At 52.4% G+C, this 26698-nt stretch overlaps 1 protein-coding gene across 3 annotated transcripts in view; it reads right to left on the reverse strand.

The window, feature by feature from the left end:
- DUSP8 (dual specificity phosphatase 8) overlaps positions 1–25824 on the reverse strand; it is a 48043-nt gene extending 22219 nt beyond the window's left edge. Inside the window, exons 1-3 of one of the 3 annotated variants that reach the window (XM_065065102.1) lie at positions 25631–25824; positions 10682–11087; positions 4274–4412 (exon numbers count right to left, since the gene is read on the reverse strand). In XM_065065102.1, the coding sequence (XP_064921174.1) occupies positions 4274–4412; positions 10682–10912 (370 nt within the window). In that variant the 5' untranslated portion in view covers positions 10913–11087; positions 25631–25824. Of the gene's footprint in view, positions 1–4273; positions 4413–10681; positions 11088–24051; positions 24555–24629; positions 25094–25630 lie in introns of those variants that run through there. The other 2 variants (XM_065065104.1, XM_065065103.1) reach the window with 2 other exon arrangements.
- Between the last annotated feature and the right edge of the window lie 874 nt (positions 25825–26698).

Raw genomic sequence — 26698 nt, forward strand, 5'->3', positions numbered from 1 at the left:
TCAAGAGGATCAGAGAGCAAGGGAGATGTGATGCTGGCATGTGGCTTCTCACTGACATGACACGCAAAAGCATCACGGTATTTTCAGCCAAGGATGAGCAAAGTCACATTCAGCTGCCCTGATGTTTAACCTTCTTTTAAGATTGTCCCTATGCAGAAAAAAAAAAGTCCTTTCTCTCTTTTTATTTTTTTTCAATGATCTGTCCCTGAGTCCTTGTTTTTAAAATAATTCTAGCCAGTGCTGAATCCACTCATGCCTGGGCAGCCCAAGTCAGCTCCTGCAATGGAAATCCCCTCTCCTTTTTCATGACTGCATTTTGCTCACTCTGAAGTCACCTGCCTCTGGTAGATTCCCCTGAAATCCCCCAAATCTCAGCCCCCTCCAGATCACTGCCACCGTGCAATTACAACGCTCCTCGGCTGCTCCGTCTGACTGCGGCACTTCCGGGCTGGAGAGGACCTGGGCCATGGCCGGTGCTGTCAAGGCCAGTGCACTCACCATGGAGGAGGATGGCGAGTGGAGGGCTAGGAGGGATTTCTTGCTGATGATACTGTTACATTCTTTCCGAATCCTGGGAGTAAACAGACACTCCAAATTTAGAAAGAACAGGACTGGAAAATTTAAACATTCCTTGAAGAATTGGTACGGGGCGGGGCGGTGGAGGCTGAAGATGATCTCACACATGTTCCCAAGCCAGATGAAAAGCTCATGACTTGAGCTCAGAAAGCAAGCGAGGGGCCTGTTTCAGGTCAGAGTGCGATATCACAATGATAAAGCTCCTCCAGTGCATGAAACCACAATGAAAAGAGCCTCTGCCATGCAAGGGGGTCCCAACCCCAGAGGTCTGGGCTACGCAGATCACCACTGCTGGCCACACTGCCAGCGCAGTTTCATCTCCAGCTGGCATACGGCTTTGGGCACAAGAGAGAGGAGCCCAGTGCTTAGCCCAAGGACCAGGAGTAAGGACAGGACGGGTGCCTGAACATCATCTGGACAAGCATCCCAAGCCCTTGGCTATTGCGTTTAACTGCTGAATGGGAGAAAAGGAAGATCTCTCCACCCTCTGCTGTATCTGGACAAATGGAGAGAAGCTGATGAAGCTCAGCACTCAGGAGCTCAGCATTATGCTACAGCTCTGGCCAGGCTCCAATATAAGAACTGGCACGTGGGAGACATCAGGGAGTGATGGAGCCAGACTGCTGCTGCTGCTTCATAAACAGATAATGGCTGCTAATAAAAACCAAGCAGGAGTTTGCAAAGGGGAAGAAGCGGGGGGTGTGGGGGGAGGGAAGCAAAGTCAAACAAACAAACACACTAAAAAGGGGGGGGCAAAAAAGCGAGGGTTTGTGCTGAAGTAAATAAAGGTTAAAGAACAGTCAGGCTCCTGCAGGAATAGCAGAGCTGGTCTGGGAGGGAGGGGGCATTACGTAATGCAGGAAAAATGTTGGCTCCATTCAGTTTTCCACCACTCCATGTGATGTCAGGAAAACCATATAAATCAACAGGCTTTCTGCTCCCACGGATGGAGGGCAGCAAACAGCACTATTTATACTTACACAATTAGAAAAAAAAAAAAAAAAAGGCAGGAAAAAAGAAGAGAAGCCAATGATTTCCAAGACTGGGAATAATTGACTCAGATTCCTCCTTCCAACCCTGCTGGAATCACTGCTTCTGGGCTGTTAACCCTTCAGGGGTCCCCAACACTGTTCTTGCCATCCCCATCTCCCCTGTCCTCGCTCATCAGCCTCCACCAGCTGCTTCAAGAGTCCGAAGGATGACGGGCTGGAGGCGAACAAGAACGGTCAAGCATGGCATTTGCATGAGATAGAGACACTGAGGCACAGATGTGTGTCACCCCTGGAGAAACATCTGTTGGGGCTGAGGAGAGATGGGGAGCACAGAGGGGCTTGGGAGATTCTAGGGCTGCATAGCACTGGCACACAGGTTTGGGGACCCTCAGGATGGGGTTCCTTTCCCTAGGGTACTGGCATCCATTCAGGGCCAGGCTGAGATTTCAGGACAGCACCTGAGATCTCAGCAGCCTTTGCCAGCCCAACTCCCCACTGTGGTCACAAGCCACCTCCAAGGAGGACCTAGGCACCTCTTCTGGGACACAGGATGGGTTGGCGCAGGACCAGGCGCCTGAGCTCAAAGCAAACAGACCAAGGGGTAAAAACCCACCAAGGTGAAGGGTCAAAATCAGGTCGGGCCTGCTCATCCCACCCCAGACCTCCCAAGCACTGCAGAGCTGCCTCTTAAACACCGTGGCTGCTGCCCATGCCGCAGGCAGGAGGAAGCTGCGCCTGTTGGCAAGCGTGCCCAGCCTCCCCCGGATGCTCTCTGCAGCCGCTTCCAGTCACGATTTCCATGTAAAATGCCGCTGCCATGACCCAGTGTTCTACATTTTGGTTCCCATTTTTTCCACCCGGTGATGGCCCACATTCCCCATCAGGCTGTGGCCCTGCAGTGCTTTTAATTAGGAACGTTTAAGCTTCGCTTGGTGCCTAGCACAGCTGTGCTCCTGCTTGGGGGTGTGGACTCCTGCAGCCCAGGGGGATGGAAATCACTGACCTTAGGATGGCGGACGCATGTGCCCAAGCTGGGCACGGGACTGTTTGCAGGGGGCTCAGTGAAGGCAATGCTGATGGACAGGGAGTGGCATGCTACTGGCAATCACCCAGCATGAGGCATGCAGTGCATGTGGCTGGGATGTACCAGTACTACAAGGGTCCCCCAAGCCTTCCCTTGCTTTCCCAGGGAGAAGAAGGCTCTGGTGCTTTCAGGGCCACCTCACCCAGCCTCATCCCTGCACCAAGAGGACTCTGGCAGCAGGGTTTTCCAGCCAGCCCATAACACTGCCCCTCGCCCAGCCCTGGGAAAGCGGTGGCGGGTGGGGGGTGCCGGGGTCACGCCATGAATGCTGTTTCCTGACCCATCCTGGTGACTAAGCAGGTTCCTTCCCAGATGTGACTGAATTTGCGTTCTCCTGCACTGTACACAAGCTCTGCCCTTGTTTATGCCGCGATGACCTTGGAGCCGCAGGCACGGCTGCAGGGGCAGGCCAGGGACTGATGTAGCAAGCTCATGGTGGCATCCTCAAGCACTAGCCTCAATAGAGCTCCTGCAACCTGGGCCATGTAATTAGCTTTAACGTGATTTTGTGTAGTCCCTACTTGCTTTTGAAACCCTTGAACTGGTGGTTTATTCCTGCTGTTTCTCTGCTCTGTTCTCCCCATCACAACGCAGCTGCTCTAATTCAACAGCACTTACCCATGCCTTGCACAGACAAGGCTCCCTGAATGCCACTTGCTTGTGGCACCTTCCCCACCACAACTACCCTTTCCCAGGGTCTGTCATGCTACCAAGTTTGTGGGGATGGCTGCTCACTCCATCCCTGCGATGCTTGCGGGACACAGAGGCCAGTACCCTCCACCTCAGCCCCAAAACAGTACCCAGTCACCACAGGATGGGGACGGGCTTGGGGAATAGAGATCATCTCCATCTCTGTTCCTGTTTGCCCTATCTAGGAGCTTGGCTGAGCTCAGCAGGACCGAGGGGCTGCATGGGGCAGTGCCTGCCCTCCCTTCCATGTGCAGGAGCTGGGCAGACACCCAGCCATGAGGAATCAAAGGCAGCTTTAACTCTCTCTTCGGCAGCTTGCTGCCTCTTTCTTCTCCTTTCTGCTGGGTTAGAGCGTTTCATTCATCGGCCGCCTGCCTCCATTTTACTCTGCAGAAGGGCTGTAATTAGGACAGCACGTGCCTCCTCCTGCCTGTGTGCTCATGCCTGGAGAGCATCATCTCCAGCAGACCCTGAACTCACTCAGTGATGACCCTCTGCCCCAACCCTCATTCCCCTCCCCTTTCCAGAACATCCATGGATTTCGTCTCCTGCCCTCCCTTTGACAGCAGCAAGAGGGAGCAGAGCACCCAAACCACGTCCAGCCCATAGCACATTCACTGGGGATGAAGCAGCACAGGGATGGGGAAATGAAGGGCAGCTTTTGGGTGGCTGGATCTGTGTCACCGCAACCCCTCTGTACTCTCCTCTTTCATTCACTCTGACTGGTGGGTGCAGCAGCAGGGAGCTGGACAATGCAAGGAATGAATTCAAGGGGGTTTGAGCTTCCTTGGACTGTGTGCAGGGCTGCCCTCTGTCACCACAGCCACCGGTGGCCAGGAAAGCAGGTGCAGATGGACATGTGTGGCCACAGCTTCGTAACTCCAGACTAAGGGCATGAGCGCCAGGTGAAGTGGTAATCCAGGGCTCCTACCTGTGAGGATGGAGACGCTGTGGAAACAGCTGTCCAGCTTGCCCAGGAGGATGGAGAGGAAGCTGTCAGCAGCCAAGCCGGTCACGTCCCGCGTGCTCTGGTCATAGACCACCACGTCCTGGTGCTCTTCTGCCTCAACCTGCAGGGGAATGGTGAAAGCCGTGTGTCAGAGAAATAGGCTGAGCATGCTGCTGCCCACTCCATCATGGGAAACAAAGCTGAATTTAGTAGTCACACAAGTGGGAGACCACAGCTCCATGCTGTCCCCATGAGCTGGCTTCGCTCACTGAATGAAGGGTCCAGCCAGGCTGGGACTCTGTTCCACAGCTATAAGCAAGTGTGTCAGTGCAGATGCCCATCAGAGTAGCCCCAACAACTGTTAGCACTTTTAAGCATCCTACCCCAAATAGGGTCACTCCTCCCCATTGCCCACCCTCAGCTTGCCATTACTTAACCACATCCCAGAAGTCATCATGACTCCTTCCACCACTTCCTCCCCACCCAAAATTTGCCCTCAGATACTCCTCTGCAGCCTGGCTGGTGTCATGGGGACTTTTGGGTGGTTATGCAGGCAGGGGTGCTTCCAGTACAGCCCCCATGCTGCAGCTGGAGCAAGTGGGGCTGGAGTGACAGCTCTTCAGGGCTCAGCATGGAGACATCATGCCCAGCACAGTAACACCTCTGTAGGTACTGCCCATCTGGAAGCACAACCCAAACCTGCAGATCACCCCTGAGGGCTGAAGGAGAGGGAAAAGCTCTTCTTTAGCTTGGTGGATGTTCAGGGGGATGCTCTTTCTTCCATTTCTAATGCATGGTGGGGCTTGCACACTGCAGATGTGCTGGGGTAGAGAGAAAGCAGCTCCTGGGCTACACTCACGTGACTTTACATGCCACAAACAGCACCCAGCCCTGTTGTTGCTGCAGGGTCTGTGGGGCAGGTGAGATGGGGGCATATCCCACAGGCAGGGATCTGCCTGCTGGTAGGAGTCTCCCCAAGCCTGAATTGCAGTGAGAGCATTCAAGCTGCAGCTGGCCATTCCTATGTCTACCTGAAGGTCTGTGCATGAAAAGAAGATAAAAATTCTTGTAGAGGCATGGCTCAGTGCATTCACTGAATAGCCTGATGAATGGCATACACCTGCCTTGTGAATGCCGGCCCTCCCAGCTGGCAGGGTAAGACATATCCATCATGCTGCAGGAGGGGGAAGAAGCAGCAGTGGGCAGGCAGGGAGAGTCTGTGTCCCCGAGTTGCTCTCTCCTTTGGCTTGTGTTGGAGTGGCCCATTGCCCACCCCCTGCCTGTCCCTTTCCGAAATCCCCTTAGGAGACCACTGAAACTAGGAACCACTCACAGACACCTGCCTCCTTTTGTTATCTAACTGCCATGCCCTATCTTACCACCAGAGCAAATTTGCTCAGGATTGCTGCTGATATTAATGCTGCTTTCACACCCTGCCGCAGGTGCTTCCTTGCTCAGCAACGTGAGTGCCATCCAAATAAAACTGCAGGGAGAACTGATTTAGCTGAGCTCATCATGTCTCCTCGCTGCAGTGGAAGGACAGTCCCACACCAACAGAAATCCCTGCTGGGGCATCACACCTGGCTCTGCAATAGGAAGGGGAGAGCTCAAAGGAGCAGTCTGTTCCAGCCTGGCACTGGGCACTGGAGAACAAAACTGGCCCTGCAGGTCAGCGGGATGACGGGAGGGATAAAAAGGCAGGATAAGAGGAAGAGAAAAGGACGTGGGAATTTAAAAATACGACACTGAAAAAGTACCAAAGCTACTTGGGGGGCAAGCCACCTGAGGATCTATCCCAGCATCTCTTCCTTGGCCATCCCTGAAGCAGGACTTACATGAGAGGCCATCCCCAGCACAGCTGGAGGGAAACATGGTGGCTGTTGAGCCAGCTCAGAGCTGGGAGACCACCAGTCCTTAGCAGGGCCACTAGCCCTTCAAGCCCTCTAGCATGCTGTTAGCACATTCCAAAAATCCAGTTCCCAGCCTGAATCCCCATGCCAGCAACAGCATCTCCCCCAAAAGCACAGTGAGGCAGGGACCGAGCTGCAGTGGGGCCAGGGCTCATCCTGGCTGCACAGTCCAGGCTGTGGTGGCTGCAGAGGAGATACTGGCTCTAGCCAAGCAGAATTATCCCACAATAGGATTTAGTGTTCCTTTTGCATGGGAAGGCTTTGTTTGGGCCATTACTGCAGGGTTGCTGAGCGACGGCAGAGATGTGTGACACGGTTTATATCTTATTAAAGTTATAAGGTTTCACTCAATGTAAATGCCAAACAAGCACTGGCCTCATATGGCCCAGCTGCAGAAAAAAAATACCTGGCTTGCTGGGGTGAGGATGCCTGCAGGATGGTCCTGAGAAGCCCTGGTGGAGCACACAAGGAGCCCACAAGGGCATCCCAGCTCCTTGCCACAGAGGGAAATGAGAGTGAGATATTTAATCGGGTCCACAGGTCTCCCATTAACTTCACACACTCCTGATATGCAGGGGAAAGCACAGCCCCATCTCTGGCCTTAAACATACAGAGCTTAAAAGCTAACCAGGGCAGAGGAGAAGGGTAAAGCTGAAGAGATGCTCAGCGCCAAATCCTGCCTCTTCCAGGTGCTGGCATAGGGTAGAGGCATGTCTGACAACAGAGGAGCAGCATGGGAGCTCTCCCATGGGGGTTGCCCATCACCCCGAGACTGCTGAAGTAACCAAAACGCCCCAGGCATCACCCTCTAGGAAGGGTCACCAAATCCAGCCAACAAGGGGTAGCAGGGCCAAGGTGCAGCAAGTCTTCTGGCAGGTGTTGAGTGGGCTTGCAAGCCCATACATGCTTTTGAAAGGCTGCTGGCCCGTCCCAGCACTGGAGGTGCCCCAGGGCACCTCACCAGGGACAAACCTCCTCTTTGCCAGCATCTTGGCTGGAGGGATGGCCAGTCCAGAGCAGGGACCACCTGGCCAACAGCTTCAACCAAACTCCAGCTGAGACTACCCGCTGCCTTTGTGCTGAGCCCAGTGCTCCCCAACACCCTCCCCAGCTCTGGCTGGAGATAACTCCCTTACAGACATTTGGTCCCAGGCATTGAGTGTTTCAACACAGTCTGAGACCCCACTCTGACTCTGCCTACCTGCAAAACAGGGAGGATGATGCTCTACAGGTGAGCTGGGCTAAGATAGGATAGGAGCAAGCTATTCTTATTATCCCAATTACTACTGACATCTCAGTCACATATTGTTTCAAAACACAGTGAATCACCCCACTGAAATAACAGGGCTTCCATCAACATAGAGAGCAGCCAGGCACACAGCTCAAAAATAAGCCCCGGCTTTTCCTCAAGCAAAAGCGCTGTTTGCAGAGCCATGCTCCTAACACAAATAAATAAATATTCCCATTGCCTGAAGAGACCCTCATAATGCCTCAAAATGCTGCTACAACTTCTCTGGGGATAGCTACATTTTAGGAAGTGAGAAGAGGTCGAGAGGTGGAAAGACTTTCCGGGGGCATCTTGAAGAAGTGAAATTTTCAACATTTCCCTCAAGAAATGCTAGTGAAAACCCCAAGCAGGAATTTCCCATAACCTCTGCCCCTGAAACTGCACCAAGGAGCTGAATTATTCCAGTTGTTATTGGAATTTATTATTGGGAGAATGTATTATTGTTAGTATTGAGAGAAGCGTTCAAAAACAAAACCAGAGCAGTAAATTGGTACCATTTTTTTGCGGAGGGAGACTACGGCTAATTGGGAAATGAATTGCTGCTGTAGTTTTTCCCAGCCTGGGCACCATGAGAAGGTGCCACACAACAGGACTTGTGGAACGCTGGCTTAGCTGTACTCATGATTCCAGGCATATTTCACTGAAAAAATAAAGGGATTTTTATTATTTTCCCTATTTCTTCGTTCCCACCAAATGGTCCTTTCCTTGCACCAAAAAAGCCAGGCGCTGCTGTTATCCCACAACATCGCTCCAAATCACAGCATCCAGAAGCATTATTAATGGTACTCTCCCTTAACAGTGGTATGGAAAAGAAGGGTGCGAGCACTGGGAAAAGCAAACTAGACAAATGCTCTCATGCCCCCTGCCTGCTCACAGGCAGGAGAAGTCACCCAAAAGCTTTGCTCTGTATCAGCCCTTGCCTGCTTCCCCAAAAGGTGATTGCCACCCAGGGCATCGCTGAGCCGGGATGAGCAGGTCAAGCTCTCTTTGCACTGGGCAGGCGAGGAGGAGCGGGATGAGGTGGGGGCTCAGGGCTGCCCGTCCCTGCCCAGGCCGCCCTGCATCACTGGCGGCACCTTTGTCTCAGCAGCCCTGGCCAGCCGGGGAGCAGGAAACAGGGAGAGGGCGGGAGGCCCGTCAGGAGGAATAATGGGGCTGGACAATCACACAACTGATGTCACCCTTCCTGCCATCTGTTCCCAACACCAGCCATGCCCCTTGTCCCCCCCTTCCCCCAGTTCGCCCCACTGCCTCCCTCAGCCCTGGTGTGTGGAGCCAAGAGCAAAGCAGGGCTGGGGGGGTTGGCCAGTGATGGCAGGTAGAGGCAAGGAAACGATATGGTGGTAATGGAGGTCTTAACCAGCTTTCAGCATCCCTCTCTGAGGATCTGTGCACCTTGAGGCAGCAGATCATATTAATTTCTGGGAGTCCCAAAATATGTCTAGGACCCAAGTGGCTGTAATCAGAGGTGTGAGGGAAGGAGAAAGGGCGAGAGGAGAGTTCATTACCCAAAAATGCAAACTCACAAGTGCATGCACAAAAAGGCTTTGACACCCCACGTCATGGTCACGACCCCTGCTTTATGCCAAATGATGACACGGCTGTGAGCCTCCCTGGGTCCCCCCACTGGAGTTTCCCAGGGCAAGTGGCTTAACCTCACGAGGGTGCCCTGAAGCTTAATTAATTCCTGGGCTGTGTGTGCTGGGAGAGCCAGCGTGCAAGTGGTGAGTGCAGCTGGGGCTGCACAGAGCAGCAGTGGGGGCAGAGATTTCAGCCATATGGAAAAGGAAAAAGCTGTGAATTAAAGATGGAGGCAATGCCTCTCCTCTGACCCCTATCTTCCCTGGTTATAATCATGTCCCCAGCCAGCACCTGGATCATTACGCAACGATCCAGGAGGGGGAAGGAGGCAATTGCTCCTTCTATAGGGACAGAACAGAGACCGCCTATCCGTTTGGGAAACACTGCTCTGTGGTTTACAGGCTGTAGGTTTCCAGGCAGATAGCATCAGCTGACATTAACTCTTCCATGCTTCCTCCTTCCCCATCATCTTCATCCTCCCCCTTGCCCATCGCTTTTGCTGCTGCTACTGCTGCCGCTCCACGTGATGGCGGCCACTGCAGAGGTGACCCTTGCTGGGAGGGCAGCCGCGCCACTCTCCTCCTAGCTTGCGAAAAACTGATTATTCTGCTTTATTCTCCCGGGGATTTAAGAGCAGCTAAAGCCGTTCAGGAATCAGTCTCTGCAATCCCCTCCAAATCGCCCAGCCTGGAGCATCACCGCAGCAGATTGGCGCAGTGCCGGCCCCCCCGCGCTGCAAGTCCCCTTGATCCCGGCAGGGTGATGTCACCGGCAGCCAATGCGGACAGCAGTGGCTTCGTGGGGCAGCAGGGGGGGACACGCCGCAGATGGCTCCAGCTGGGCCCAGCATTTGATTAATCGCCTGAATTACCCTAGCTTTGCCATAAAATTACAAGGCAGGAGGGGGGAAACAGTAAAAGCGAGCCTGCAGGAGGGCGAGCATGAACGGCAAATCACCCTCTGGCTCGTCCCGCAGCCTGGCACCCTCGGCAGCATCCCGGCAGAGGGCAGGACCCGGCCTGTGGCACCATGGGGGCACCCGATGCTGTGCTGGCCAGGGCTCCAGCCCAGTTCCATGGCTCAGAGCCACCTCTATTATTTAACCAGGAGCGATAGAGGAGCCTGGGAGAGATAATATGCCATGACACCAGTTAAGAGCTTCTGGCGTCACAGGGGAGGAGGATTACATGTCCCTGAATGGAGTTAGAGATGACAGAGGGGAGGGGAAGAGTTTTTAGCAGAGGATTAAGCTTACAGCTTCAGGAAGGCTTTTGGGGGTTCTTTGCTGGCATAGGACAAGTCCTAAGGCAGATAGACCTGTTAGACTTGCCTGGCAAGGGCTCCTGGAGCAGGGAGCCATGCCACTGGGGTGGGTCAACAAAAAGGTCCCCAAGGACAGTGCTATGGCCGCATGAGACCACACTCCAGATCTCCAAAGGGTGCCAGAGAGATGCCAGGAGATACTGGGGTCAAGAGATAGAGGAGGAGGATGCACATACCAGGCACAGACCAGCCCTTAGGCCAGTCTGCATCCCACCCCCACCCTGCCCCTTTCTACTGGGGAAGAGAATGAGAGCATCTATCAGGAAAGATGAGGGCCAGATCCCCTACCTTCATCTTGGAGGCAGGCTGGATGAGCTCTGTGATGGAGACCTTGTCCTGCTGGAGCCTCCTCTTGACGAGCTTGGAGCAGCAGATGTTGACAGAGCTGAGGACATGCCAGGAGTTGTACTCCACAAAGGAGCGGCTGTCAATGACCAGGGTGCCTTCCGCTCCATTCCTCAGGAGGGTGGCCAGCTTCTTTGGGTCCATCACCTTGCGTGGGAGCCTGTCCCCAGCCATAACGGGCCCGTCCCCTCTATGGCGAGTGGCGTCAAGGGATGGAAGGGCAGGGCAGGGATGCCAGCACCCGTCTCCCCGAGGAGAACGAGCGAGGGGGTAAAGGGTGAGCAGAGCAGCACCCGTCCTGATCTCCTCACACTGCTAACACCTAGGATGCCAACTCATTGTGCTGAACCTGCAAAGAGAGGAAAGGAGAAGACAATGGGTCAGCTGGGCAGGACACAACACTCACCTTGGGCCAAGTCCCCAGCGGCTTGGCCTTTGGAAGATGCCTTCGGAACAGCGTAAGAATGCAACAAACCACATTTTCCAGGTATGTTCTCCCAGCCCACGGGCACCTGTGCATCTGCCCAAGCAGCTTTCCTCTTTGTATTTAATAGCCCTCAGCAGAGCTTTCTTGCATGAATTTGTCTAATTGCTTTTTGAAGCCATGTCGGCTTTTAACAGGCACAGTGGCTGGTGGCAGGGAGTGGAACAGTTTGCCAGCTACAATGAAGAAGTCCTTTCCTGTTTTGCTCCCAGTCTGCTAACCAATGGCTCCTTTGGGTGACCCTTACTACTTGCATTGGAAAAGGGCATGCATGCCCATTCCCTAATTACCTTCCCCAGGGTTCTCACCACATTTAGACCTTGTTTAGGAGCCTTTTAGGTCAGATCATCCACAGAGCCACTTGTTGCACAGGTGCCTTTTGCCACCCCAGCCAGCATTGACGCACTGTGTTTGAGAGGCAGGCACACTGGCTCAGCACACCATGTCTGAGCTGCAGGTACACCAGCAGACCTGCATGGGGAAAAATATATCCTCTTTTCCTGTTCCCAGCCCAACGGCTCCTCGTGCTTTTTCTGACCTCTGCCGAGCACAGCACTAAGCTTTAAGGTTTTGCTGCCACATGGTAGTAGCTAGCCCAGGACTCACCAGACACATGACCAACCAGATTTGCTCACCCATGTCCATCACTTCATGCTAGATTTCACCTGCGTTTTTATCAGACTCTGCTCATGGGTATCTTGCCAGCTTGCCTCCTGGCAAGTCAACAGAAGATGACCTCTCTGGGAAGCCAAAAAGTCGAGGTGACCTTCACTCCTGTCTTCAAGAAACAGGCCAGGCATAGGGCAGAGGCCCTGGGAAGTTGCACTTGGACTGAAATGCCCTCAAAGTGGCTACTGCTTTCCAACATCTAACTTGCACAGACTGTGAAAGGGTGTTTGCATACAGGGGTACGTATCTCAGGTCCATCTTAGAAGCAGAGGAGGGTTGAGCCTTGTGCTCTCTGAAATACTACCAGAAGAACAAGCTTCCTCCACACCCAGCCCATGGGGTCTGCAAGAGAAACAGGCAGGCTGGGGTCATTTCCGCTCAAGGGGTCTTCTTAAGTTTTAACGGTATGTGTCATTGCAGGCATGTTTTAAAGGCATTAAGTTTTAATGCTGCTGCAGTCATTCAGAAAATAATCCTTGGCTACTACTAGGCTCCTCTTGTGCCTGCCAGACAGTGTTTTAGAGAGAACCCACAAGCTGTTCCACAGAAGCTTTAATGCATCTGAATTAGGAGGACTATGAATGCCATGCCTGAAAAGGCCAGCATAAAGATTTTCATTGACTTCTGAAGGGCCAGGATTTGGTCCACGGAATAGAGGAGGCTTATGAGTCACCCTGATTTGAGTAAGCCAGCAGTTCTTGGAAACTCCTACAACCAAAGCTCCTGGGTGCAGGCAATGGTAGCTCAAGACCCAAAAGAGATGCTTGAGTAGGACACAGTACTGGGTGAAATGACAGGGACCTCAGTGACCAGTCACCAACAGCTTGCACGAAAAGGATGGAAAGCCACAGAATCTGAGGATGGGGGTTCCAGCATTTGCTCTGGTTCATGACTCCAGCATTAACAGACCAGCTTCCCTGGGCTAGCAGACCTGCTTCCCAATGCAGGCAGTAGATGTTCTGAACTTCAGCCTCAGTATTCAAGGTCTCAATACAAGGCCACAACAGGATGTGCAATTCACCCCTGCCCCTGTATCACACTCCTGCTGCCTCTGCCAACGCGTTCATTCAAACTGGGGGGGATGGAATCCCCTAAAATCTGCAATAGTGATGTCTCCTCCTGGCACAAAGCATTTTGGCATCCCCACAGCACTATGTCATCATAGTCGCCAGCCCCACACAAGCTTGTATCGCTCTGTGGCTCCTCGCGGCCACTCCAATTAGAGCTGCCCCCTCGGCGGGCAGCTGGCAGTCCCCACGCTGCAGGAACCCCGCTACCCCCCTTCCCCCCAGCACTCCTCCAGGGGGGCTTAAAAATTGAAACAGTTCTAATTAGGGGGTCTGAGGGGGAGCGATGCTGGCTCCTGCTGGGATATGACACACCTCATTACGTTGCTACCGCCTTGCCAGAAGACCCCCTGCTGTACCTTGGCTATAGAGCCAGGGCACTCAGAAAGGATGCAAATTAGCCAGCTTTTCCCCTTCGTCTTCCTTTCACACCCCACTCCCCAAATCACTTTCTGCCTCCCTTCCCCATCAGGATACCAGGCTGTGAATTCTTCTTGGCTCTTCCTATTACATCCAAGAAATAAAAAGGGAATGGAGAAAGCTGACAGACAAAAAAAGATGGGGATAATACCATGGCAGACGGATGAGAGTGAAAGACTCAAGAGGGAGGAAGGAGAGATCCAACATGGGGGGACACATTGTACAGTACCTCCAGAGATAATATGGTATCTGCTCTCCAGATCATGAGGAAGGGGTAAACTTTGGGGGTCTCAGACACAAATAGAGGGGTCTGGGAAAGATCCTTGACCACCTAACCACTCTGAGAGAAACCTTCTCAGAAGAGGCTTTCCATGCATGAAGTTCTGTAAGATGACCACGAGCTTGGGTGGAAGAGATTGGAGAAGATAGACAAGGAGGTTTCCCAGCTCAGCTAATAGCTGCCCACCTGCAGAACAACTGGATAAACCTCCACTGCAGCACGCCCAGGTGGACCTGGTAGCAGATGTGTGACACATCAGCCAGGCCCCACTCCCAGCTCCACCCAAAAGACATGCAGGAAGACAGAGTAAAGTTGGTCCATTCTGCCTCTCTTTCTGGGAGCCTTTATGGAGGATGGAGGTGACCAGCTGAGAGCAGTGGTAGGGACCTATAACCTTGGCACGTGACCCAAGACACAGGGACTTCTCTAAGAGTATGTCCAGCTGGGTCAAAGGCAGACAAGACACTTCTCTGCCAGCAACCACAGGACATTTTGAAGCCAGACTGAGGGTTCATCCCCAGCTAACAGGTACCTCAGCTACCACCAGGAGCTACAAGACCTTCACTACTCGCAGCCTGTGTGTGAGAATGCCTCTGAGAGGAATGAGCTCTAACACCTTGGTACCTGGGAAAGCTACCAGAGAAAGAAGATGTCTTTCACTTCTGCTCAGATGGGTCAAAAGGAAAACTGAAGGAATAGGCACAGCCATGGAACACTGCTGAAGTAAGAGATCTCACCATGGTGACAGGACACCAGGGGAAAAGGTTAACCTGAAACCTAAATTAGGGTTTCAGAAACATAGCTGTGTCCCTCTCTTATCAGTTTATTAAAGCCATCTTAATCTTCTTGAGTGTTCCTGAAGAACATTACCATAATCCTTTAATCCCACCTCTCCCTGGAGTGCCTGTAATGAGGAGATGGACACATGGCTTAGCTGAATGGGGACAGCCAAGCAGGAGAGGCCACGCTGCAGCCAAGGGACAGAAAGACAGGCAGAACTTAGCACACAGGCTGGACCAGCTGCCCACTCAGGGGGTTCCGTCCCTAGCATCACCTCCACAGACATGCATGTCAGGTGAGGGGTGCTGGCCACACAAGTCAAGAGTGTAAGAGACATGTGTGGCAAGCCAGGCTAAGGGCAAGTGTTCAACCTGGCTGTGACTCTCCTCTGGTCAGCCCAGGCAAGAGAGGAAGAAAACCTGAAACTCACCCCAGCCTGAGTCTATCCGTGTGGCACGACAGACCACAAGAATTCATCCCTGTGCTGTCTCAACATAGGTCACTGAGGTGGAGGCCACTTCCCTCATTTTATCATCTTGCACAAGGCCCCCAGCTGAGAGAAGTGGTAGGGGAAAGGCAAAGATCTCTGTTTTACTGGAGACATCAACTGGAAGGCTGGCATGTCTCTGTAGCAACCATAAACCTCACTAACCAGCATGTTCACTCTTTGCCCCAAGCTAGTAGTTCTGTCCTGGAGACCTCTAACCTCCACACATGGTCCACTTGAGGAGATGCTCCCCTTGCTGTCTCAAGCAGGCCACCTCTGCTGTGGGAAGCAGCTTTGACCCCATGAACACATCTCCATCACATAAATGGGACTGGATTTGCAACATGCTGCCTGTGATGCTCATCCCAGGAGCATGTTCTTCTGGTGGTATCTCCACCTTGAGTTTACCAAAGGATAAGAGCACCACAGAAAAACGCCTACTTGTTTGTCCCCAGCAACCCACAAAAACAGATGTTCCTGAAGAACTGCCATGTTCACTAGAGACTCAGCAGCACTGAGTCAAGTGATTCGTCTTTTCCTCCTGCAGCCCACCTGGGGAAATACCCATGTCCTCTGAGCCCTGCAGTAAGATGCTGCCTGGTTAGGGTTCCTCCACCCATCCAGGTCAGCCTTACCACCAGCCCCAGGCTTACTACTGGGACACCGGCAGAACCCCACTGGCCCTCAAGCTCTCTAGACACTTATTAAAATGTAAACCACAGTGACTTTGCCAAGCCCTTCACCTTTTTTTCCTCCCCATGCCCTAATTTCTTTCAAGTGCTCCAGCACTCAGAAAACTCCCCTCAGCAGGCTCACACTGTTTGAGGGATTCCTAAATCACAGGCCTATTACTAATTATTATTATTATTTTGCAGCAGCAATCAGGGACGTTGGGTTCATTATCAAGTTAGCACCTCTGGTTTCCCTGGAAACCCACAGCTGCCAGGCAACGGTTGCGTCTCCGGCCCGAGGCAATGCTACTGCAGTGCCTTCGGCTCACTCTTGGAAAGATGCTCAGGTCCTGCATGGGCTGATAAATGCAGCTTAGCAAGTGGGATGGGGTTAAGGAAACTCTAGGACGTGTCCTCCTGCTTTATCCAATCTGCTGTGAACTTCAGTCCATATACCGATCCCCTTCTGCTACTCACACCATCATAAACTGCCTAGCAGCTTCTCCCTCCCAGCGAGAGATGCAGGCTTTCTCCAAGGGTGAGGAATTTGGAGCACTAATGATCCCCCAGGGTGGCAGTGGGACAAAGCTGTCCGATGCCTGCAGTAGCCGCTTTGAAGGTGATGTAGCCACTGATGATTTCTTAGCAGCCACTCAAGGTCCCTTTAGAAGGCAGCACAAAAGATTTCTCTGCTTGATGACTGAAAAACTGTTGTGTTGTTGTTTTTTTTTTTTTTTTTTTTTTTTTGCTTTTGCTCCTTAAAACGAGGCCGGGAAATACCACTAGCCACATCCACTAACCCAGATGCAGAGTTAGCTTGTCCACCTTTCCCCAGCAAATCTCAAGGATGAAGAGGAATGACATCTCCCAAGCTCCAGCAATATGAAGATGCAGGAGAGATGGCAATGTGGTCTGCTGCCCTGCTCTAAGCCCCTGAGACCCACAGGGGGTTTTCCCAGGGCAGATAGAGGACTCCCCCTATGCCTCACCCATGCTGATCTCACATCCCCATCTCAGGTCCCTCCACACCGCAGGCATTCTCCCCCCAGAATGAGAGCCCCTGCACATGCCCTCCACACAGGGAGGGCTTCAGGAAGGGGCAGACTCCCCTTCTTCCTGCAGGTATCACTGAGAGGCAGCCACTACACCTCTGCCAGGCTTAAAGGCACAGCTGCTTGCTGATCTCATTATTTTTTTCCCCCTCTTTTCTATGCTGCAGACGCTCTTCTATTCCTGTAGGCTGGAAGCAGCATGGTGGGGAGCCCTGCAAGAAGCTGCACATGCCCAAGCAGCACCTACTCACCTCCCCATGCCCCCCAGTTCCCCTCTGTAGCTGCAGCCCTTGGTTCAGAAGGTGTTTTCCATCAGGAGCATAGCTGAAAGACCAGGATGTCCTTCAGCAAAGTGCCAGATGGTGCATTCACACCAGACAAGGGACATGGTGTGGAGGCACATTACAGCACTGGCATGAGGGTAGTCAGTTGGGTACATGGCTGGTGGCATGGGGCAACTCAGGGGCTGCTCACGCTCAAGTCGCAGACAGGAACACAGGGATGAAAGGAAAGGGGACAAGTTGTACCCAGATGCAAGGGAGTCTTTCCCATGCACTCCCCACCTTGCAAGGCCGACCACCTCTTCTGGTTGCAGTTAAGTCAAGCAGAGGGGTCCCCCATCCCCTCCCACCACCTGATGTTATGCCAGCAGCTTTGGATGGGCTGTGACTGCAAATGCAATTACCCCCTAGCCTGCTTCCACCAAAGTGACTCAGGTGCATCTAAGGATTTGCAGACTGGCCATTCCCAGAAAAATTTCTGAGTGCAGCCACACTGGTCAGTCTGAAGATCCAGTCAAGAAAAGCCAACGGGGACAGGAGAGAAGGAAATTTAGCCAGAGTCTAGATGACAAGGCCAGTATCTCCTTCTCTTAGGCTTGTGCTTTTAACATGACTTATATGGTTTTTCCCTTGGGTATAAACACAAGCTTTCATTTTAAAGCCTACAAAAGCCAAGACCAAAGGTTATTCGTGACCAGCGAGCCATTTAATTGCTGCCTTTGCCCAGGCTAAAGATGGAGCTCCCAAGCACATTGCTTTCTAATACCAAAGCTACCCATTTCCATCCTCACCCTGCCAAGCTGAGAACTGGCCACGCTCTCATCTCAGAGCTGAAAGCTCTTTGTGCTTTGGGCAGCTTGGCACACATCTCAGAGGACATGTCACACTGGAGAAGGGAAATCTAGTCTGATGCTTCAAGGGCCCCTGCTGCCCATTGTCTGCTATCCCCATAATTTGCTGCATGACCCCATGAGCAGAGTAGACTTATCTTGGTGATCTCCAGTAGCTTGTTTGCCTTTTTGCAACAAGAACAGACAGAGACAGCCCAGAAAAGTATGCAGCTAGATATTTCTGCAGGGCTGGTCTGGCTTTCCCATCCTAGGACACCAGACACCATAAATACCTGCTGGGTTCATCTGCAGTCTCCTGGAGAAAAAGTTTGTGGACCATTTTCCCATACCACGTTCACACTAAGTGAAAGAAATCACAGGATTACGCTGTGGTTCTTCAAGGCTACCAATAAACACAGCAGCATTTCATTTCTTCAGGACAATTGCAAGTGACCTGAGCCTGTCCATCTCAGCAGAGCACCAAATACAGCCACAGGTGAGGCCAAGGCTGGTGAACCAAGCACCTAGCAAACTTGGGGGCCGTCTGCTGGCACCTGCTCAGCACAGTGCCACTAGTCCTCCACATTTAAATGACAAATAGGACCCTTGGTCTCACTGAAGAAAAATGATGTCACTGCTTCCTGGCACGTTTTACGCAGTTTCTGACAATAACCAGTGCAAACTGAGGTGCAGATGGAGATCGCAGCACAGGTTTCCAGCCAGCAGAGGCCAAAGTCCACAGTTACACCACCCTACACCCATTGAAACTGTGGTCCTCCTTAGCAGACCCAGAATTCAACTCAAATGCAAGGGGCTACACTGGTTTTCCATGGAATGAGACATTCCTCAGAGCAGTAAATGTGTTTTGCAAGACTTTCCTGACATGGTTCAAGGCTTGCTGAATTTCCTATATGCACACAATAGTCAAATTGCTAACAGATTTGGGATGAATTAGCACCTGTCGGCTCAAGCTTTACCTCTTACCAGAGCCCCAAAGAGGAGGCACCAACTCCTGGTTTCGAAGGATTACCTTTATCTAGAAAAAACACACAAGATAGGCAAAGCCCAAGCTGACGTTCCCACTCCACTCTTTCCTTTTCCCTTGGGGGATGTGATTCATTACCAGCTCATTTTGTTCTGTTAATCCAAGGTGACAGGGGGGTCAAACAAAGTGTTTTGCAGGTCTTCCTCCATCCTCACCACCTCAGACAATCACGTGCCCATTGAACTCGCCAAGCCACAGCTTGCTGGTCAGATGCCATAGTTCTTCATGTATGAAATCCTACAGACTAGCCTCTTCACTGAGAGCTGGGTGTTGCAGCATTTTGTAACATAGGCCCTCTCTCTTAATCCGGATCATCATTGTGGGTGGCAAACTAGATTAATTTACTCACTGGGGGAAATGAGCAGCAATATTCCCCTTGCCAACTCCAGGCAGACATTGAAGCATGGTATATAATTTTGTTACCCTAGTTAAAAAAAAAAAAAAAAAAGCCAAAACCAAAACCACAACAACAACAAAACACACACACAAACCCAAAACAAAACAAAAAAAAAAAGCCAAAAATACAACCAAGACCAAACCAGAGATAAATAATTACATCCACCCAGATCTTCAACACCAGCTTATTTCCACACCAGCGAGTCTCACTCATCTCTGCTTCTGACCATGCAATAGAAAGCATGGGTGATCACACCAAGCCTCGCTCCTTTAGGGTTGTTGGTTGACCTCCCAGCTCAGTTCAGTCCTCCTCACCTTCCTGCCCATCCTGCTAGACTCCAATAGAACTCACACTTATCTTTTTACCAGTTACTGCTGAATGAACCTTGCTCAGGTGCCAGACAAAGAGGCAGCCAAGCTCAAAGCAGAAGGGATTGTGAGGATGACACAGAATTACAGGCATCAGCATTTACCAAGCAAGCAGAGATCGCACCGATCTATTTTTAATGGTACAATGCAAGTGCTTTACAAAAGGATGTGTCTGGGGAGATTCTGCCCAGTCAGAGATTTGCATTCCCATTTTTTGCAGCAGTCAACTTCCCTTGGTGCGTGGGAGGCGTTTTGTCCCTTCACCACCCCACAGGATAATTCAGAGAGCCCCAGGGCTCAGTTTCAGCTGGAGGCTTGTCCCTCTGGGTCACCTCCCTGCCCTGCTGTGTCCTTCTGACTTTCCACCAGAAGAGCCAAACCTGAGGTGAGCAGCAGGTGAGGTGTCAAGGAGATCTCCAGGCTTGCTTGGCTTCTGGGTCTCAGCTCTGCTGAGCTAGCACAGCTGCTGGGGACATCTCTGCAAGGTCCACTAACAGCAGCAAAGCAGTTAACATGTTTTTTTCACAGGCTAGCCCACAAGTCAGCAGTGCTGGCACCTTCTCTGCACCAGCCCTCTACTCAACAGCCTCAAGTGCCAAGCGAGGCTCAGGCTGCACCTGTCCGCTTGCCACACAGGGCTGCCGGCCAAGGCAGATGAAGATGGCATGAATAACTCCACTCAAGCTACGGCTCAAGGAGAACCAGGCTGCCATCGCAAGCTTGGACATGAGGGTTGTTAGAGTCAATGCAAAAACAACTGGATGCTGCAGATACTTCTCGGTTGCTTCTTTTCAGCATCATGCCACAGAGACAGATGAACTCCGTTTGTATGGAGCAAAGATTGCCTGGCGTTACTCAAGAAGGGCTGGATTTCAATGGGAGGTCTGTGATTTAAGCAGATACAGGTTTAATGTGAGGGAAGGGCTTGACTTGCTTGATAAAAAAACCCCACACTTCAGTCACGCAACAAATGCACAGAAATTTCTACCAGAGCTTCTGCTGCATCAGCTGAATTACCACGTGCAAGATTTGGACAGCAGCGCTCCTCAAGGAACTAAATACCCTATAAAAAAAAAAGAAAAAAGGTGAGATGAAAAGCTGTGGATGCGGGTGCTGCCTACATGCCGGATGAGTAACACGGATCGGTAGAGATGAACCGGAAAGACGCATTGCATCATTAGCAAGGCTGGAGGACGCGTGCTGTGGAGGTGAGGATGCCAGGGTCATGCTGTCATTGGAATCTCCATACAGGATCAAAGCAGTGGCCCACCTCATTTCAAGTCCCCTCACCATCACTGCCTAATAACAGGTACTTTACAAAAGCCTGGGAGAAGCATGATGGTGGGTATTTATGGAGTAGTCATGGAATAATTCAGGTTGAAAGTGACCTCAGGAGCTCATCTGGTCCAACGCCTCTCTCCTTCAAAGGAGAGCTAATATTAACACCAGAATAGGTTGTCTTGTCCCTCTTCTGGTGACCAAATGACTTGTTCTCAGTCATCAGCAGGCTTAGAAATTATGTTTCCTATAACTCAGCATGCAGAAATGCTATACACAGAGCCTCTTTTGCAAATTTCTAGAGCACCCTGAAGGACCCTGGAGAAATCCTTGAAGAACACAAGGTCTCTGCCTCAAGAGACTTGAAGGCTTGGTTTAAAAAAGGTACAGCCTAGGCAGACAAGTCATGCATGCACACACTGGGGTGGGAAAACAGGAACTGTGCAGGCATTCCACGCACAGCAAACAACATGGAAAAAGGCAGGAGTGGGAACAAAAGAAATAATCAAGGAAGGATTTCCAGCCCCGGATAGGTTGCTCTGTTGCACTTAATTTCAGTCAGTGCAAAATGCATCACTTATTTCATCTTTGTGCAACCAGTCTCTGCATTTCTGTGCTGTTATTGCTCCCTGTTTTTGCTACGAGACTCTTCATGTACTGGACCAGCTTCCAGTGAGCACCTCCAGGTTCTCCTCTGATCCCAGCCTGGGCTACCACCCCACCTATCTTCTGAAATACTGATCCTTCCAAGGCACCATGCAAACAAGCACTACCTGTCACTTTTGGAAATTAGAGGTCCAGAGCAGCAAAAACCCTAGAGAATCTCTGGGCAAAGCAAAGGAAGAAAACCCCTGAACACCAACCTAGATTACCTTGTCCAGCTGGCTCAGAGGAAGAGTCAAACTGCAGAGAGATGGAACAAGCCATTCTACAGGAATTATGGCAGTCTGCAGCGTATGCTAGGCAGGGCTCTGCACCGAGCACAGCCCCCCAACATAGCCCTCCTTCAGCCTTACTCTCCTTGCTCAAAGTGGAGAAGGTTGAGAGCCAAAGGAGTGCATTGACCCAAAGGCTTGGGGTAGAAAGTCTACAAACATCTCTTGGAAGAGGAAGAGATACAGCCTTGTTTTTCTTTCCATGACCTCAAGCTGAAGAGGAGACAGGGCAATCGAGGCACCTGCTGTGGCCAGAGCTTGGTATGTTCCACCATGGTCTCAGCTGCTGACCCGCTAGGGATGTGACACATGCCATGGTCTCCCCCTCCATCTGAGGAGCAGGAAAAGCCATGAGGCTGTTGCTGGGGTGCCATACACCATCTGCTGTCCCCATGAGAACCTCTGCTGCCACTAATCATGCCACAAGCTCTGCCTGGCTTTGAGAGCAGCCCCTGATACCATTAGTGCAGAGTATCTTGGCATGATCAGTTTTTACCCCACTGACGTTCCCCTGACTGTGTTACAACCCTGTACACTAAGTATGCCCAGGTCTCTTGAGCATGCTTGACAAAATCTTGAGGAGAGAGCTGGTTGAGCTTCTTATCTGGTGAATGCTCCCAGGCCACTCACCTCCCTTCCCAAAGCCTGCCTATAATTATGTCAGGTGCCTCCTTCCCACTCGGCATCAGGTGGGACAGGTGTATCTTCAGAGAAGAAATGTAAAGCTTGAAAAACAGGTTTTGAAACCCAGAGGGCACGGGGATGGAGAGGAGAGTATTGGAGCTTTCCCCACAGAATGATGGCACTGCCGCTCTGGCTGCCGGAGTTTCTCCTGCATAGCAACAAGGAAAAAAGTAAGGCGAGACTGATTTGGCTGTGCTTGGAGGACTGGGAGCACCCAGGTGTTTCTGCACCCATCTCCCCCTTAACACTGCCACAGTGGAGAGCAAAAAGGTCTACAAAATCTCCTAATGCAACCTCTGAGCTCCTCTATCAGGTAGACAGGAGTTAGGAGTTATCACCTCCTTCTCTACAATATTCAGATTGCCAGAACTGTTTCAGTATGACAGCAGTGTCATATGAGCCCACACTACAAATCAAAGCTGCCAAGCACTGGAGCACCTCCTTTTCCTCTTTCCATCCCTGATAGTGTTAACATGCTCCATACCTGCCTGCGCCCAGGGCTCTGCAAGCCAAGCTGTGCACCGGAGAAACTAACCTCTGATCACTAACAACAGCCTCACTTAAAAGCAACAAAGCAAATCCAAAAAGGAAAAACACCTATAGCACACTTTCTACCTGTTACGTAGATTAAAGCAGCTGGTGCAGAGGTAAGGGGTATGGAGTGGGTACTTACTCAGATTAATGCCAAGAGAAGTCATTTCAGAAATCCAGAGACGTAATGTGTTTCCAGCCTTTGGGGAGGTCTTTTTTTGGGGATGTGGCTGCAGGGGGAGAAGCTAGTTTTCTCCCACGACCCAAGATCCAGTTTGGCGGAATAGGACAGACACTGCTGCAAAGTCCTGCCCAGCCACCGGGGGTGTTTTGGCAGTAATAGTGGCATTGCATTTAGTTTTGGGTCAATTTAAGCTCTCCAAAGGCAGGCACCTCAGTGGCTTTCTCAGCAGAGTGCCTGGCACCCAACAAAAACACGCTCCACAGGCAAACACAGTGCAGTATTTCCAAGAATAATATCCATGCAGAGCCCCCAGTAAAAGCTCCTAAGAACTCTGGCCACATTGCTCATCTCTACCAAGCATAGCTAAGACTAGATTTTAAACAGCAATGCTAGATCCAAGTTTTCCTTCCCTTACATCAAGGCTGGGACTATGGAAAGCCATGGGGGCAAATCTGATGGGTTCAAAGCCTTTTGGTGTGAGATACTGCCATCTTGGCTCAGAGACCCTCCAGCCCCTGGTTTGTGCTGCTTGAGTGTGTTGCCGATGGGCTGAGGGCAGGAATTTCTGCCTGCTGCCATTGAAAAGAGGTATTCGGCCATCAATCTGGTGCTCATGCGCCCAACCGTCCTCCCTGGTCCCAGCTATTTGGACAGTCCTACATAGCCAGGCTCTTCCAGCATGGCTGTGCCAGGCAAAAATGGAGACAAGACACCTGCAAAGCCCTTGCAGGCATTTTAAAATCCCAAATACCTCCAGCTATGGCCAGGAAGGTTTTCCCAGTGCTGCAGCTCATTTCATTTTGGGAACCATTACAAGCAAAACCAAAGCAAGCACAGGAACCCCCAGCCAGACCCCAAACCCCAACAAACCTCTTCTGCAGAGAGAGTCCTCCCGGCACAGACGCCCTTCAACAGCACGAGAAAACCCCATCTGACAGGGGCAATGCCAATTCCCGCGCACGGAGTCATTCCAAAAACAAAGCTCTCTGCAGCCACGTTTGGGCGCGTAGGCAGCTGTGCCCCCGAGCCTTTCGCCTCAGCGCAGGAGGATGAGACAATGCAAGCGAACATTAAATGTTGCTCCACGGGCAAGCTGCTGTTTTCAAGGTTAACATTGCCCCTAGACTGCCAGGTGCAATCCTCAGTCCTGCCTGCTCAGGGCTCCTTGGATATACTGACCATCTCCTGGGAGAGACCTGCCATCATAACCCAAATTAGAGGGAGATGGAAGCCTCCAGCAACTATTTCCAATGCATTTGTCATCACTAGCTGCTTGGGACAGGGACGGTCTCATCCACACATGCTTATGCAGCGTCTAGCTCCCACCAGGGAGCTGTTGATAACTACCGCAATACGAAGCATAAACGTATCTGTGCCTAGAAAAATCCAAATATCCTTAACAGCACTGCACTGCGTCCTTCCTTCTAACGAAACCGCAAATTACTGACCTGTGCACAGAGCTCCCCCAATGCAAGCTGAAGCACTGACATCAGCTTTTGCTGTTGCTCAGGAATTTAAATCTGGGGGAGGAGAAAAGGGAGGGGGGAGCAGGAAAGAGAAGGAACTTATTTATCAATAAAGGAAATAGCCAGGAATCTTTAAAAACAGCCAACGCTGAACACAAAAAACAACATTTTTTGCTATATAATAATTGGGGAGGGTGATCAATCTGTCTATGCACATTAGGGGAGGTGGAGGGGATTATTTTAAACGGGCAGCTTAACTCATTAATCGCTAGCAGTGCCTTTGGAGCTGCAGCAGTGAAGTGTTGCATGAAAACCCCCGCTGCTGAACACATGCCGGCTTCATTTAAACGCCAAGGACACAGGGCGACACTCCAACCTCTTTCATCATCAGAAAAACCACAGCGCTCTTAACACCGCTTCCTCAAACACCAGCCCTCAGCCGCCAAGAGAGAACCCCTCCATACGCGACCCCAGGTCCGACAGGACAGCGGGCATTCCCCGGTGCTTCCCAAACCCCCTCCTCACCTGCACCGCCACCGCCCGGCAAACGCGCACCGCGAAGGCAGGGTGGGATTTTCAATTCCTGCCCCGAAAACAAGTGCAGCGCCCCCGACCTGCGCGGCCGCGGAGCGCCAGCCCCCCCGCCCTATCCCCGCGGCGCAGCCCGCTGCAGGGCTGCTTCGTCCCCAGCGCCAGCGCAGCACCCCCTTTTTTTCCTTGCACGAGAATAATTCCACCCCCCTTTAAAAACCCAAAGCCCGTTATCTACATACACGCATACAGATATAGGTATATATTTTCGCGCTGTCCACCGGCGCTGGGAGCGATGCCGGCACCGTTCCACACATGCGGGCGCGCCGCACCGCACCGCGCTGCACCGCACCGCGCTGCACCGCACCGCGCCGCCCCCCTCCCCGCTTGTCCCCCCTCCTCGGGGCGCACAGACCCGGCACTTATAGACATTTATAAGGGGATGCACTGACCCGGCGCGGCGGGCGCGGACGGCCGCGCCGCTCCGCGGGCTGTCCGCTGGCGCGGCCGCTGCCGGCGCCGCAGGGCCCGCATGCCGCGGCGGGAGGGGGTGACCCGCTCCGCGCTTCTCCGCGCCGCTCCGCGCCGCTCCGCGCACCGCCGAGAATGCGCCGGCGATGAGGTCATGCCTCGGGAACGGGGTGGGGGGGGAGGAAAAAAAAAAAAAAAAAAAAAGAGAAGGGGGGAAGACAGCGTTGACGTCACCCGCAGCCAATCAGCGCGGGCGGCGCAGGGACAGGGTGACGTCAGCCCCGCGGACGCGGAGCGGCGCGGAAGGAGTGAGCGCTGCGCTCTCCCCCGCGGCTCGGCGGTGTGGAGCTCCGCGCTGCGCCGCTGCCCGCCCCTCCGGGGCCCGCGCTGCCTGCGCACAGCCCGGGCAGTCCCGGCCCGGCCCGGCCCAGCCCGCCTGCTAGGCTGAGTGTTGGGTCCCACACCTGGTACTTTTTGGTGATGCCCCCTCGCAAGGAGATGCGTTACCCCGCGGAGAGAGTGGCCTGAGCAGCAAAGGGCTTTTTTGGGGGTGACCGCCCTGGCAGCTGAGGTCCCCAGTGGAGAATTCCTATGCCATGGTGCCATGGCAAAAAATAGGCTTTGCTTCCTAGATGGTTCCCGGGCTACCCTTGTGGCCTGATGTTCTCCTGCAGACGCGGCCAGCCCTCCTGCCTGTCAGTGAACTCTGCCTGCAGTTCATGGGCTGGGTCTACCAACCTCAAATACCCTAATGCTGAACTTGGAGCAGTGGGGTGGCTACCAGGACAGCCCCACAGGACTTGCTTGCTCTGAAGTGCCCAAGCTGGGGAAGAACAGACGTAAATGCAGCACGGACAACGTGGAAAAGAGTGGCCCAAAAGCTGGGGGACTCAGTGGGACCTCAGCCCATGGCTTGGCTCCTGGCTGGATGGGGTGGGCTCACCTCCATTCTACTGTGGTGGCACCAAAGAGTCACATGGCTGGCTTGGCTAGTGCAGCAGGCTCTTTTCTCTGTCCTTGGCCCTGGCCTGGCAGCTCCAGCTTAGAGA

Source organism: Columba livia, chromosome 5 (assembly GCF_036013475.1).
Source record: "Columba livia isolate bColLiv1 breed racing homer chromosome 5, bColLiv1.pat.W.v2, whole genome shotgun sequence".
In the NCBI taxonomy this organism is placed as follows: Eukaryota; Metazoa; Chordata; class Aves; order Columbiformes; family Columbidae; genus Columba; species Columba livia.